General features: G+C 37.5%; 1 protein-coding gene across 2 annotated transcripts in view; it reads left to right on the forward strand.

Annotated features, from left to right (window-relative positions):
* The window catches only part of LOC124804750 (ubinuclein-1), a 353,676-nt gene that overhangs the window by 297,161 nt on the left and 39,656 nt on the right, over window positions 1-16,859 (forward strand). For both annotated transcript variants that reach the window (XM_047265054.1, XM_047265055.1), the window contains one exon: window positions 627-2,506. In XM_047265054.1, the coding sequence (XP_047121010.1) occupies window positions 627-2,506 (1,880 nt within the window). The remainder of the gene's footprint in view (window positions 1-626; window positions 2,507-16,859) is intronic.

Consider the following 16,859-nt stretch of genomic DNA (forward strand, 5'->3'; position numbering starts at 1 on the left):
GCTTCTCAAACCACCATTAACAAAATTTTCCCACGACCTGTTAGAAATGTAAACAGTTTTGATGTCAAACTTGTTAAAAGTAGTTTGTTGTTACGAAGAATTGCATAGTTTTCGCCATAAAGCCTCTAGCACATATTGCTGTCAGCAGACACGTCTGGGTGCACTGTGTTTTGTTGCTGTTAATATTGCTTTTTCTTTGCAACTAAAGTTTTGTTTCAGTGTTATTCTCTAATTTGTTTTATTGCTGTGCTATTATTCTGCAATAGTGGGCTAAAGTAAAATTCTTGTTAAATTATCAGTTTTTGCCAATCAAAATTACAAAAATTTAACTGAAAACTAAAACAATGAACAATTCCTTGTAGTCTAAAAAATTTCTGAGTTTTTTCCAGATGGAAAAGTTCTCAGGTTTTTCCCAGATTTCCCAGCGTGTGTACACCTTGTATTAAGACTTCACTATTGTGTGATTACTTGCTTATGCTGTTTATGGCTTTAAGAAATAGTTTCTGGTTAATGGATTCAGTCACTCCTCCTATGTAAATTCGTCAGGTGATTTTGTTTGTATGTGTTGGAGAGGGGGGATTTGTTTATTGATATACTTTTATTAAAGCCTTGTACATGTGTTCTAGGCTGAAGAAGAAGAAGGCAGTTGCTCTTCCAAGGAAAATACCTTATCCATCAACTGGTAATCAGACACAGCCAACACCATCGTACCACAATACAAATGGTGGTTCAGCAAGCGTCAGTACTGGACTTAAAATAGTGAAGAATGTTGGGCAGACTTCAGGAAACCCAAATTCTGGTCCCACTGTAAGGCCTCAGGCTGGAGCTGTGGTCAAAATGAAATCTGAACTAAACACAGCAATGTTTCATCATGGTACTGCAGGAAATGTGGTTCCTAGACCTAAAAATACCCCAGCGTTACCTAATCCAGCAGCTAATCAGACTCTTACTAATCCTACAAGTGTCTTGTCAGTGAATTCCACCAGTAGTGGTAGCAGTATTCGTAGTGCTTCCCAGGCATCTAGTGGTAACAAAGTAGGAGTGCCTCATTTATTGTCAAGTAGCCCTGTGAAAGTGAAAGGTGGTAGTGATGTGTTTATGAGACAAAATGTTTCTGGGAAAAAGAGCCCTACATGTACTCCTGAAAGGCTATCACCTTCAGTATCAGTAGCGAGTGTTGTGCAGTGTAAGACTAAAGGTGGTGTAGATATAGTTCCTTCCAAAGGTTTGGATTTGACTATCAGTGGTGGGGGTAAGCAATCTCTTCCATCTGTGAGTAGCAGTACTGGTAAAATAAACTCTGAAATTAGTATTATACCTGTTACTGTTTCTTCCCAGACTGTTGTCTCTCAGAAGTCTCCTGCACTTTCTCTAGCTAATTTACCAGACTGCATTAGTGTCACTCCAGCTATTTCTTCCTCAGTACAATCTTCCAACACTATAGGCAACACGAAAGCTGTTATAAGCCTGAAGCAAAGAATTCTCCAAGATGCCACAAAGGAGAGGACAAGGTCACCTATCAACGTTGGCAACCTTACTTTACCCGGCAATCTTGAAGAGGAGGGTATAGAAGTAATTGAAATAATAAATGATAATTCCATCGCATATGATAATCAGAAGAGTGAAAATTTTAGATCGGACGATATGCGTAACATTACTCATACCAAAATGAAGACTGAAATAAGAAAAAGAAAGAAAGGTATTCCAAAAGAGCTCCCATCTGCAAGTCTTGAACCCATTCATTCTGCAGCAGAACTGAAATCTCAAGCATCAAAAATCTTTACAAAGAATTCAGACAAGCAGTTGTGCGAAGAATCTGCTGCAGCTGCTGACATTATAAACCAAATGATAAGTGATTCTCCAGTAAACACTTCCAATCAGAGTACAAAAGAGCTACATAGTATTGAAGGGAAACATTTGGGGGTCACACCTAGTGCTGATGGCTTTACCCTTTCACAAGCATCTAAAAGGGAACTGGATACAAATGTCCAGGACAAAGAAGAAACAGATATGGAAATTAAGAGAAGCAATGATGGTGACAAGAAATTGGATGATGCAATTGTAAATAGTGAGTCCAAGCAGTCTGCTGCTGATATAGAAATAGGCAAAGAAATTAGTCGTGTCATGAAATCAATTGTTGAGTTACAGAATATGAGTGGTGAAGATACCAGTCAGACTGCAGAAAAATACACTCAACCGAGAAACTCTGCTGTCTCAGTGCATCCTGTAAGTAATACAAAATCTTCACATTTAAAAACTGTTGTAGAATCTGAAGATGCTAATATAGTGAGTGCCCGTTCATCACCAAAGTCTTCAAGTGAATTTGGAAAAACAAACATTTTGTTTAGTGGTTTCCAAGAAGAGTTTCAAAAACACATTTTTCGTGATAGTACAATGGCGGAGATTGAGACTTTGAACTTCAAAACAGGAAAAGGTGCTATAACAATTTCGCCAATCCCACAGCAGGGGTCAACTGCAATGAAACACAGTTCTTTAACAGTGGAAGGTAAGTTATCTAACCCATAAAAGAAATTAAAATATCTGCATAATTTAATATTAAGGGCAATATCTTAAACACACTTGCATGTACATAGGAGTTTGTGTTATATCAGTTTGTATTCCCTTTTGCAAAGAATACTAAAATATGAAAAAATTAAATGCCAATGTCAAAAATGAATGCTCAGGCTACTGAACAATAGATGAAACTCTGTTACAAACCATTTTTGCAGTAAATTTAATAGTAATATAATATTACTGTTCTCTCTTGAGTTTCCTCTTCAGAGGCTACAAAAAGAAAGGAAGAAGGTGACCAATAGAAAAGAGAGAGAGGGGGGGGGGGGGGGTGCACCAACCAATGACCATTACAGATCAAGAGAGTGTTTAGTAGAATTTTCTGTTTCCCCAGTCTGTTTGTCTGTGTGTGTCTCAGCTGTTTTCCTGGTAAAGGGGCTGACAGTGCTGTGATAGTGGTGGAGAAAATCTTGGGTCTATTTAAACGGTTGTATGGGCATGATAATTGCTCACCATGCATATATAAAGAGCAGTTAGTAAGCACATAAATTGGGTTTTGATGATAGCAGCTCAGATATCGAACTTCTATGCCCCCCCCCCCCCCCCCCTCTCTCCCTCGGAAAAAGTATGTTTGAAAGTCTTGAACGTATGTTATGAGGTAGGAATAGAGTAATAGATGCGATGCTTCCAGTAAAGAAATCCTGAATCCCTAAAAGTAACTCTTAATGTTGGAAGTAAGTTACTTTGAAACATGTGAATACTTTTTGGTACAAAAATTATTATTGTAGCCATTTTGTATGAGTAGAAATTGGTATTGTGGTGGATAAGAATAAGATATGCGAAACAAGTTTGTGGGAAAAGTTGAGCAGTTGGTAATTAAATTGTCCATATGCTTCCCTTAAATCTATAAACTGTACATATGGTTAGTACATCTGGTGGTGTTCCGTAGATCATAAGTGCATTATGTTGTTGTGTGTGAGACATTAATTATCTGTTCATGGCTGCTATTTATGAATGTTCCAGTTATTACATCATGGGTGGTTGTTAATAACATGTTGTTCTCAGAATATTACAATAGTGGCAACTGCAAGATGGATACAACCAGATACGAGAAAAGACAAATATTCACCTTTTTTTGTGGGGTGGGGGAAAATCCTTGCCAGATCCTTTACATACTTGTTCAGGGTGATCAGAAACAGTCTGAAAAGTTGTGAGGGTGTTGCAGGGCAGGTAGCGCTGAGAAACATTTGTTAAGAAAACTATTCAATATGTTGTACCATTTCTGAGATAATTAGCACTGAAGTCAGCCAATCAGGCTGTTGCACATGCAAATTAAAGTGGCCCACCAGAGACTGTGTCACCATACATGTTCCAAGAGTGTAATAAAAAATTGGACATGGGACACTAGTAATGATTGAACCCAAAACAAAGGCTGATCAGTCTTGTGCGCTATCATTTATGCTATGAAAACAACTTCCAGTAAAGAAATCCTGAATCCCTAAAAGTAACTCTCTCTCTCTCTCTCTCTCTCTCTCTCTCTCTCTCTCTCTCTCTCTCTCTCTCTCTCTCTCATGGACCACTTGAATTTGTGTGCATAATGGACTAATTGGTTAACTTCAATGCTGTATCAAATTTATTTCTTAACAATTATTTCTGGGCTCAACCTACGCTGCAAAGCCCTTACAAGGTTTGTAGACTATTTCTGGCAATCCCATGTATCCAACATGTATAGTCAAGTGTGTTTCTAGGCATATACTTGATTTTTGTTGCAGGCTTCTGAAATGAGCACATTTAGGCTGAAAACAAAATCCTCATTCATTCTGAAAGCTTGATTTTGTTACAAAAACTATAGTGCAACTGTCTGTCATTTTGGTGGCATAATTGTTTTAACTGTAGTTTTTTAGTTCCTTCATAGTTCATAAGAGGGGAAAAAGGGATCTGAAAAATATACTGCCTCAAAGATCCTGAAAGTGAGTGAAACCTATCTCCAAAGGCATGTAAGATATTGCTTTCAATGGAACTTTACAGACTGGCCCTCTTTGATTTTCCTCATACTTGATGATTTGGAGAGAATGCTACATCAGTTTCCTAAAGCAGTTAGACACAATTCTTGAAAAACCTTAAAAAAATTGCCTTTAAAGATTAGAAGATTTCCAACTGCCATTAAGTACATAACTTTTAAAAACGAAATGGCCTATGGATGAGCGGGTAACGTAAAAGTCGAGTTATTGTCAAGTTGTTGGTTTGATCATTGCTACTTGGTTTGATACTCATTACTAGCAAACAATATTCTTTTTTCTTTATTTCATCATATGTAAATTATATATTTACTCATATAGTACAGGCTTTCATGGCCAGTGTTTGCAGTATTGGATATACGGGCATAAGGCCATGGTACAAGGCAAAATTAGATGCCTAACATTTCGTCTTTCACTGCTGGAGTCTTCATGAGAGACTTTAATGAGTTGGAAAGCTGTTACAAACTTAACCAAGCTTGGCTAGCTGAATTGTTTGTATATATCCATGCAGTGGTCAGTTTGTGATGTCATCAGACTGCTGTCTACAATTGCGGACTTGTGCTGATGTATGCTATAAAGGGTGTAGTGGGGAAGAGTTGGTGCTGTTTATTTACTTCAGCAGTAAGGCCCACAGCTTTCGTCTTCTATTGAAATTGTTTCTGTACTTTAGAATTTATATGGCATCTCTGTACATCCTATCCTAGTAATTACTAGATCTTGCTAAAACCACAGTGTCAGAGAAACGAATTTCATGGTTTACCAGTCCTAGTGCATGGTCTGCTTCTGTTGAATTATCTGTCTTTCCCAGGCGACAATTTCTCTTGTGTCCCTGGAGGTAGGTGTTAATGCTTCTTTTTGTAGTTCCTATTTACACTTGGCTGCGTAAAGACTACGGAAAATGCTGTCTTGTCCAAATGAGATACAGCCAAGGGAAAAGCACCACAGGCGCAAAGATGTCAGCTGGTGCCAGTGCCATAGAGACTTGCCACTTGCACGAGTTCAACCATTGCCACGTGCGGTGCTGAGAATGAAGATATCGACTTCGCCTTGGCCAATTGCCGGCCGAGTGCAATCCCCCAATGACTAGATGACAATGGACAGAAGCCTACTCGGAGGATAGAAGAGCCGCTCTTGTCCACTTGGTTATAGATCATCATCCAGAGCAGACTTAGACAGGAAACGTCATTTAGTGAAGTCTTAGAAGTGAACAGACAGTGGTTGTAAATTGCATTTGCTATGTACTATGAAGTATACCTACGATTATTAGCACTTAGCCATTGAGGGCCTTTTTTGTGTTATATAGTGGCAGGGAGGAATTGCCTTGGTGATGTACTGCATCAGAAGCCGTTTCATGATCTCACAAACTCAGCCTACCATAACAATAATGCCAACTCAGCCTGCACAGCAATAGCGATGAGGCCTTTACAAAACTGGCGATAAGGATTTACAAAAGAAAGCCAACTCACTCAGACAGGTACCTCCACAAAACTTCCAACCCCATCCCAAGTGGAAAAGGGAGTAATCAAAACATCAGTAGCCTGGGCTAAAGGAATCTGTGATCAAAGTATTTGGAGCACTGACTCAATCATTTAAGAATGGCGTTCAGAAGAAATGGCTACTCCAACAAAGAGATAAATAGGGTGCTGTATCCTAAAAGGTCTAGAGTTCCCAATGGAAAAGAACCAATTAAAGGGAGAGTTTTCCTTCCTCTTGTAAAAAAAAGTGTGGCAGTTAATATCAGCAAAGCACTTGGAAAACACAATATTGGTAAGTGTTGAAACCAACGAGAAAGTTGCGTGAATATTTTTACACTGCAGAGGACCTACACCCACTGCTCACCACAGGAGAAGTATGTAAAACCCATTGCAATTGCGGCAAAGTGTACGTAGGAACTACAAAAAGAAGTATTAACGCCTGCCTCGAAGAACCCAAAAGCAGTTGTCACTTAGGTGAGACAGCTCAATCAGCAATAGCAGATCACACGGTAGGACCAGGAAACCTCCAAATTCGTTTCTCTGACACCGTGGTTTTAGAAAGATCTAATAATTACTATCCTATAATGAACAGAGAGGCCATTAAAGTTCTAAAGCATAAAAAGAATTCCAATAGAAGGAGAAGGATTGAAATTAAGCAAGTTGTGGGCCCTACTGCTGAAGCAAACAGACAGTGCCAAATCTTCCCCACTACAACCTCTGTAGCATTAGCTGGCGTGACTCCACGATAATAGGCAGAGGTCTGCTGAGATCACCAACCAACCGTTGCATGGATACATATAAACCATTCAGTAATACATATAAACAGCTCAGCTTGCTGATCTTGTTTGAGTTTGTAACAGCTTTTTGACTCATAAAAGCATGTGATGAAGTCTCCAGCAGTGGAAGACAAAACCTTTGGCAGAGAATTATGCCTTGGATTACGACCTTATGGCTATAAACCAAATGTATGTTTACTAACAAGTGGAAACATTAATTAACATATATTGTACCATAATAGTTAGCAAAAATGATATCTTTTATATTTTAATGACTAATCATGTGAAAATGTAAATGTTCACAATAAATTAAAATTTGTTGCAAAAAATGTGAAACATTTAATAGAAAATACAAAAATATTTTATTTTTAGAACTGAACAGTTTTTTAAAAAGTTGGTTTGGCCTCTCGAGGACCAAATGAAGTAACTTGCGCCTTTTTTCTTTTTTCCATTTTTCTTCCCAACAGTTTTTCGTTATTTTCCTGTGTTGTTCTCTTCATTCTTAAGTCAATTTTGTGCTTGTATTTTCTTTGTTTTCTCCTGTAACCCCTGGAAACTTTTAAGGCCCACCCACAAGCAACAATTTGTCTGCACAGATATCTGCGCAAATGTCTGTGCATGGAATGAATTGCCGCAAATTTCTTGCATTTAAACAACATGTTTTTATTAGGTGATATCAAGTTTTCTGTTTCCCCAGCAGTTTCCATAAACTCATGGGCATTATTGATGGATATAATTTTTTCATTTAACACTGAGGCATTTCAAATGCTTCTATCAAATTTTAAATTATCCTAAAGTGATTAATAACTAAAATATAAAAATTATGGTTCAATATTTGTTACTTAAACATTTCCACATGATAGTAAATATAGAATGCGAAGTGGAGGGGGAGGGGGGAGGGGGGTTGCTATTAGCAAGGATAGAACCAACACCTTTGTAATTACTAGTCCTCAGGCTAGCTTCTCATGAACCTTCAAATCCCTTAGTATGAAGGAAACTGAAGAAAGCCAGCCCATAAGCTGCTTGTTAGCTCGTTTTTGTACCTTGCTATATTCCACTTTGCTTTCATTGTTAGAACTCTGAATTCAGCCAGGCACTTCCAAAGCACACCTCTTCAGCTTATAATGCTGAATTTAAAATGATTGTGTAGTGTGTAATGTCATTGAGAGAAGCTAAACCAAGTCTCTCTCTCTCTCTCTCTCTCTCTCTCTCTCTCTCTCTCTCTCTCTCTCTCTCTCTCTCTGTTATGCAACTAATCTGCCAGTAATGCTCATAAATAAATCTTTTTAATTTAGTTCCACAGGTTGTGAAAGAAAATTTCTGTCTACAGACCTGCCTTGATTTCCTGCTTTCCTACCCTTTAGCAATGGCTTTGACCTAAGTATACATGGAAAATATTTAATTATTACTTTTCCTATCATTTCCTCAAGTTCACAAACTCGTGACTGAGATTATAGTGAACTGGAAAAATCTCTTACGGAGCAGATGATAATTTTAGTAGCTTTTGCAAAAGTTACACAAAACTGGTGTTTTATTCAACCATAAGAGCCATACAATATGCAGCCATTGTGTATCCATAATGTCAACTCCATCTGTACTCACACCAGCATATCTGCCCCTGTGATGTATTTCATTGTGAAATAATCAGATAGTTGTATGCCAATGAGACTTGTTAATTCCGCAGATATGAATTGCCAGGGGAGCTGCGTTAGAAGGGTTATGGCTTGAGAAACAGAACATTCTTTCCATCTATACTGCACTACATATTACTTTATATTCACCTTAGCTTATGACAAATTTGTCTGTGCTCCACAACATGTAACATGGGGTAATAGTGTTTCACAATAATTTTATCACCTTCCTTGTTAAATTGTTGATCATGGTTAGAAGTAACAGCTGTTATGACCCTTGTATGAGTTACTGTATTCCTACAATGTTGTTATCACTTTAAAACACACTATCTATTTTGGGTGAAATGGAACAAAATGAGTTGAAATTGCTAAACAGTCACAGCCGAGAAATTTGTCACATCTATTCCATTTGATCATGCTGATACAAAGTCTTTCCAGGAGGTCTTCACATGGCACTGGAAACAGGAATTCATTTGTGGAACTGTGTCCTATGACATTCACATGGTCTTGGGAAGTCTAATAAAATAAGTTGAAAAGGTTTTCATTATGCTTAACAACACTAATCCAAAGTATATTCTGATCTTCCCTGGACAATACATCTCTTGGTATCCAGATGCGAACTTTTGGGACGCTGAAATCCAGTGATAGTCTTTCAATTTTGTCCAGCCTCACAGCCAAGGAATTGCTTGTTCCTTGAACTCTACAGTGAAATTCAAGAAGTTTTTCCTGGATTTCAGTTGCTGAGTGGTGGTCTGTGAACCATGGATCAGTTGTCGTATTGGGAGACAGACAACATAACACACTCCCTTATAAGCTGCCACTTGGAGGTGTGAGACAAGCCATGTAAAAAGTTTTTCCATTGTTGGTTTTAGGCTGTCAATTATTAGTAGTTAACTTTCATTGAGGGCAGATGATTTTCATGGCTTGTGTAGATTTCCTTGTGTACCTAAAATATTCCTCAGTGGAGAAGTACTTTGCTCACAGCAGTTGTCATAAATGAATAGTGGCATCTCCAGGTCATGCAGGTTGAATTTCATAACATATTATTCCTAACATTGACTTTTTAATTGGTATTAAAGCAATGCTTTTGAAGAGTTACTTCTAGGTAATTTGTATTGGAACATTGCTTCATTATTATTCTTTCTATGTGGCTGTTGGCCTCCTTGAGTCTTGCCTGAAATGAAGGGGAAAATTACAAACTGTAGCTTTCATTGGGTTTTCATTAAACAGTGTTTTAGTTTTTGATTTACGTTTTATATTGATCAAGATTTTCAGCTAATAGAAATTTTTTTTGTTATACTTTATTAGCTGATTTAATTTGTACTTCTCTGAAATCCATCACAGGAATAATTTTTGAGGTGACTTTTATGGTTGTAATTACCATAAGATCCTGGGTCATCTCATAGCTGCTCTTCCCCTGCAGTTTGTGGCAGACAATGTCACATCCAGCTCATAGCTTTGTAAATGGTGTGATACCATGCCCATAACTACTCAATTGTTATATTCACCCTTAGTATGTTGAGTTATAGTTAAGATGTGAGATGTAATATTTTTCTCTCTGATATAAGCCTTCATTCAGTTTAATATCAACTTTGCTTATATTTTTTTAGGAGAGATAATGACTGATAACCTTTCAGATCTTCAACTTCCATGTCTGCTTTCAGAAGTGCAACAATGTTTGCTTTCTTTCAAACAGTGTTTGTACGGCATCCCTCAGCCAGTTTTGGTTCAGTAAAAAGCATGATTTTGCTTGCAACAGCCTTAAACATACCCATGTCATCCCATGTATTTCCAGTAACTCCTGGTAGATTGCAGCACTGTAACAAGTGTTCAAAACAGCAGTTGCAACTGAGGTGCATTCAAAATAATGATCATTTATTGAATTTCTTTTGGTGGAAAACCACACCATCACAAATATTAACAGACTGTCTAAAAACACCAGGCAGTGAATAGAAGCTGGGCGAAGCATCTGTTGTCAACAGAACGAGGAGAAAGAAATCTGTTTGATCTTCCTTGTGCAATCCAGCTGCACACAGCTGTGATGGCTGCAGTGTGCACACACTCTTATTTCAGAGGATTGACAAATAACAATCAAGCAACTATATCTTCACTTCACATCTCTCTTTGTAGTGCTGACACAATTTTTCACAGGTTAGCAGATTCATGGGTTTGTGCCCACTGGGTTCCTCAAAGACTGAAAAGCATAAAGAGGAAACCAAAACATTTGTGCCAAATTGCTTGGGACATGACGACCAATCCTCTGTCCAACCAAATGAATGGCCTTCATCTAAGTGTGGCCAAAACATGCTCCAGTCCTGCTGCCCTCCTCGCCTCAGTCTCTGCTAGCCTCCATCCCACATCCACTGCTCTCCCCAACACCATGCCTTCTGTTACACCCAGTCTACAATTGTTTGTGTACATACACATATTGTTAGTCCATTAACTTTGTGAAAGGACTCTGCCAGAATGGTTAGCAAGAATTTCTGTCTTCTTTACATGCATCTTGGTTTATCAGTGCTTTAACAGTATGGTGAATGGTTACTTTTACTCCTTCCACACTTGTAATCTTCTAGGGACTTCCCAATATTGTATTAATAGATCTTATTCTTTTGCTTGATTAAAATCAAATGGATGAAGGTAACTATAGCAACCGTTGTCTAAATTAAGAAGAGATGGCTGATATGTCTACTGTTTTGCCTGTCATGTTAGTCTCCTTTCATGTGAAATAGAACAAAAATATTTTAGCATGTTCCAGTTTGGAGGAGTTTTCTTAATACGTAGGAATTCTGTAAATAATTTTGCAAGTTCCTTTTGTATGACTTTTCTTCCAGTTTTAATGATTCATATTAAAACATCTTTACCTCCTAGACTATTTTTTTTCCTTTGTACCTCAAATGACTTTAAACTTCTTATTTGGTGTTACCTTTCAAAACACTCAATTTTTACTTTATCTATCTGTGTTGTCATATAATAGAATCTGTTACACCTCCTTTATCCTTAAACACATTCAGATAATCTACATTTATCACTTCTTGCCTGATTAGTCTGCTTATTTCTAACTTTGTATCTGTTTTGACTCTGTATCTTACAAATCTGTGGTCTCTTGTAATATTTCATCATCACTTGGCAAACACAAGCAGTTTAATTGTAATTACTGTTTACCAAATACAAACCTTTTGTTCTCAGCAAGTTCTACTAATGAATGACTATCATACACCCAAAGTTTTCCAGTAAAGAATTAGTCTTTAGCTTTTGTCTCACTTTTGCACTTAAATTACCCATTATCATCTTTTGCTGGAGTTTGCTGTTATTGATCAGATTCTATAACTCTTTTCAGAGGTGTATTACCACCCCATCAGAATGTGAGCTTATGGATGCTACATTTTGAATGATTTCAAAGGAATATCTTTCATTTGTTTTTAAAACAATTCCACTTTTTCTGTCTAAGATTCCTTCAATATCTATGATATTCTTTTCACTTATCTTTTTTATAATGAAGCCTACATTACAATTTTCCCAATGCTCTTTTTCCCTGTAATAAAGTGTGTTCTTTTTTAAATTTTCTATGTTCTTTGTTTTCTTGCTATAGCTCAGATAAAAATCAAGCTTCATCTTAAATAACTCTTCTTCAAGTATTACTAATCTATCATCAGAGCTTACCATTTGTTGACCCCAAGAGTAGTAGCTGTTCCATAAACCATTCATTTACTTAAACCTTGACTCACATAAAGGCAGTCAGGTGCGTCCCATTGTCAGAGTTCCCTCACTCCACAACTCTCAATGTCATTGATTATTTCACTCAAGCCTGAATACTGATGCATACAGACCATAGAGAGAGAAAATACTAAAGAAATACCAGAAAAAAGTGACCAATTGTTTATTTCCATCAGCCACCAGGAAGATTTCATTTTGCCTGTAATAGAGTAGCATAAAATCTTGAACCTTTGCCAACAAACATACACAAAATTAAACAATTTTGTAAACTTGGAGGACGGTACCAGTAATTGTAATGCTATTATTGTGTTTGTAATTTTAAATACATAGAGTAATATTTCTTCATAGTAATTTAACAAGATAATGGTTGCTAATTACCTGGACACTCAGACCTGACAAGGAAAATGTGATGGAGATAGTAAATGCATTACATAGTAAATGTAGCAAGAGATAGATAGGTTTGGAATGAACAACTACCGTATTTACTCGAATCTAAGCAGCACTCGAATCTAAGCCGCATCTGAAAAATGAAACTTGAAATCAAGGAAAAAAAAAATGTCCCGAATCTAAGCCGCACCTGAATTTTGAGACTCGAAATTCAAGGGGAGAGAGAAGTTTTAGGCCGCACCTCCAAATCGAAACAAAGTTGGTCCATTGTAATATGAGACACAATTTAGGTCGAATGAATGACGATACAGCTACAGTAGTTTGGTTCGAGTCGTAAGCTTAGCAGTTAAGCTTTACCAGGTAGCCATTGCTATGCGTCAGGCGCTCCGTCCGCATTTATACAGGTACCCTTCCTTTTTCACGCGCTTCGTCTGGTTTGAATTGATTGCTTATTTTTCTTTGATCTGATAAGTTCCGTTCTCTTTGTTATAAGTGTTTACGTCACTCTAAGCAGAAAATGCATTACTGTACTGTGTCCTGCATTGTTTGTCGCATTCTGATAATGAGTATTTACGGCCTATCGCCGCTCGCGGCATGGCTTGCTTTTGTGTGCGCGCTACCGCCGTGAGAGAGAGAGAGAGAGAGAGAGAGAGAGAGAGAGAGAGAGAGAAGAATCGTCACATTAGCGAAACAATAGCAAGAGACTGCTATTTGTTGTTAGTTACACTGCTGCTTTCTATTATAATGATCAACAAGAACCAAATAATAGACTGCGTATGACAGATGGTGTTCTGAACGAGAGTTTAGCGAAAATTTTTCTCCGTTTGAAAATCTTTGCAGACGCCTCTTTAGTACATTACATTCTGCATAGAAATTAGAGTCATCTTAGATTTAAAAATCTAGTCAAGTGCCGTGCTTCATTTCTGACTGTATCACTATTAGGCATAAGAATAATACGAATATAAACATGACATGGTATGTATATTCTTCCGCGTTTGCTGTTGTCTCACACTAGTTTCGTAGTTTATTAGGCAGACAGGATTTAAATGACATAGCAGCAAACACGAAAGAATACATGGCAAAATGTTTATATTCGTATTAATCTGAGAATACTGCATGTGATTCACAATTCATAAAAGTTCCTATTAGCAATCATCTCTTCTCACAGGTAGGAAAAAATTCAGAACATAGAGTTGGCCATATTGACAAACATCCCAGTCTTGCCAGTCGGATTTTCATAGCCCATTGAAATGCTGTTACATTCGAAGATGAACAATACGGAATTTGTATTTACTTCGTTGGATAATGTATGAAAATGCAGTGGTCGAAACTCGGGGCGGAGAAAAAAGCTCGTCTTCCACCGTTTTTTAATTTATTTACTGACGCAGAGGTTTTGGAGCCAGTATTTATCTTTGTGCTAGCAAAGCATGCCTGTGTAGCGCTACATATATTCGACGGCAGAAGTTAGTTGTGGCGGCACCTACCAACATTTTTCAGAACTTCCGCCTACTTTGCACTCGATTCTAAGCCGCAGGCGGTTTTTTGGATTACAAAAACCGGAAATAAAGTGCGGCTTAGATTCGAGTAAATACGGTATGGTTCAATAACAAAGATAGAGTGTCCATATGTAAGCCGTAAAATATTTGTCACTGACACTTGGGTTTCATCTATCTGCAAATGCTGTGTGACTGGAGCTGAGACAAGCATACAGTTAGCTATGGGAGAACCATTCAGTGAATTTTATAGTAAAATATCACCCAACAAATTGTCATAAAGTTCTCAAAGATCTTTAGAGGTTTTGGTTTTGCATGACATGAGTAAACTTATCAAAATCGTCTACCTAGCTAGTTATTACTTATACTAGCACTTAATTGAAAAAGGATTTGTCTTAATAATACTGGTAGGTGGGGTAAGATCGGATGGAATTTTCATATTCTTTAAGTTAACTTCGTAAAGAACATTAGATTCTCGTGACAAAAAGTGCAAGATATTATGGATGATGTTGGAAGATAATATGATCAAAGAACCTTAGCCAAAAATATTTTTTGGTGAGTCAGAATCTAACAAATAAAAACTGTCTGATGTTACCCCTTTGATGATGTAATTTCAGACATTCATTGAATTTTCACGCAAAGGTCCATATTACCCTCTAATGGGGTAATTTCAGACAGTGACTATCTTCTTAAAAAATACACATAATTAGGAACATGTTTAGAAAACATTTTCTGCAGATGGTTACAAAATATTCTATACATCTTCAGTAAACATTTGACACACATTTAGAAAACTTTCACAGACATATTTACAAAATATTTCATTAATAAAGACTGTCTACTAACACATCAAATCAATAAAAACCTACAATATGTTCTGAGTGAAAGAAAACTTCCCCTTTTCTTCTCTTGGAGTTAGCCACACTCTTTCAATTTGGCTTTTGTTAACAGTGTAATCATCTGGAATGACAGGAAAAATAAACAGAGATTTGCTGCCTTGGTGTGGATGCAGAAATCTCACTTCCATTTCCTTTGCACCCACTTCTGTTGTGATTGTGACAAACTGCCTATTTTGCTGCCCCCCCCCCCCCCACCTCCCCGTCATGTGTGGATAAACCACAAGAATAAAAGCCTCCACTCCCAGAAGTGTTTCCTCTGTTCTGTTGCTTTTGCCACCAGTGGATATTGCATCATTATTCACAAGCAATTCAGACACTGAGCCAGCATATTCTCTCTTAATCATATCAATGCCTGAAATGGATTTTCCTGGGACAACATCCAATTTTCGCTTTCATTGGACACTTCTGTTATTTTTCATTCCATATTGAACATTCTGAAGCATATCTTCAAAGCTCGAAGACCAGCCTTCTAAAGAGTTGTTTTGAGAATTATCTCCCTCAGGCAATTTTTGAGGACTCTTTCAGGGTCAAATGGAATTAATCCCACTGCACAGAATGCGCTTCTTATATTATCTTCTTCAGTTGCTGATACTTTTTTAAGTGTCTCCTTCAAAAGTGAGGGGAAAGCATCTTTTGATACTGGCCCTTGGGACCTTTTCTTCCATTGCATAAGCACTGCCTGCCAAGTAGCTTTTAAAGGTCTGAAGAAACCTAAGTCTAATGGCTGTAATATATGAGTACTGTTTGGTGGCAACAAAATAAGAGAATTTATTTTTCTCACAGTCGTCAATTGGTCGCAGCGAAATATGACTTGAAAAGTTATCTCCTAACATAACTTTCTCCCTCTCATTGACTTCAGGTAAGGCAGTGCAATAGTAATACACCAGTCTTTGAATGTAGACAGATCAAACCATCCACTTTTATTGCGGTTATAGAGGGTTCCTTTGGGACCACCTCCTTACCAGGTGTCCCATAAATGCTCTGATTTTAAAACCAGGTAGGGAGGTAGCAGATTTCCATCCCCAGTGACACCCATCATTACTGAAATATACTAATCTTAGAAGAATCTAAGATCCTTGCAGGACGTTTTGTTCTCCTTATGTCAATCACATACTTCCTCTCAGTATCATCGCACAGATTGGTCTCGTCATAATTGATTACATTTTTGGAATCGATATTTTCCATTTTTTCACCAACATTCTGGAAATAGGATTTCACTGCCTCGTAACTCACTTTGGCATGTTGCCTTTAATGTTCTCAGATAGCCAGACGCTTAATATGGCATAGTGACGCTGTAAGAATGACCGTGACTACTCAATCCCTGCATGTTACAAGGAAAACGTTTCTCCCTTCGTCCACATTTATCAAGCTATCCTTTCACTATGTACCTAACATCATCAGAGATAAAAGGAAAAACCCCAATGTGCAACCCTTAAAATACCACAAACAAGTGTGTTCTCTTCAATGGTACTTAAGACAAGAAGGCCTTCCAATCACTGGAGGGTTTGTATTATTAACTTTATTCTCTAACGCCGAACATGATACATTAAATTTGCTTGATGCCTTTCTGTAAGATAGTTTTCCTGATCTTACAACAGCAACCATCTTTTCAAGGTTTTCAGTGTCTTAATTGCATCTTGGAAGAGCACCAAGCCTCCCTTTTGTAGGTACACGGCATTGTCTGATATTACCCCAATGTGTGTAGTTATCTGTAAATAGTTCACTACACTTAGCGAAAGTGAGATGTGGAGACAAACTGTATTCACATTTCCTTCTTAACATTTAACTAAGTAAACTATGAGCAAATTAAGCTTACCATTTTTTTCTCTTCTAGTACAAGATGAAAGTATTAGCATAAAGATAGCTATCAACAATTGTACACTGCACTGTAATCTGTGACACACCACTGTTCCAACTGCAACAATGTGTGTTCGTATATGCTTGACAATACATAA

The sequence above is a fragment of the Schistocerca piceifrons genome, chromosome 7, assembly GCF_021461385.2.
Source record: "Schistocerca piceifrons isolate TAMUIC-IGC-003096 chromosome 7, iqSchPice1.1, whole genome shotgun sequence".
Lineage (NCBI taxonomy): Eukaryota > Metazoa > Arthropoda > Insecta > Orthoptera > Acrididae > Schistocerca > Schistocerca piceifrons.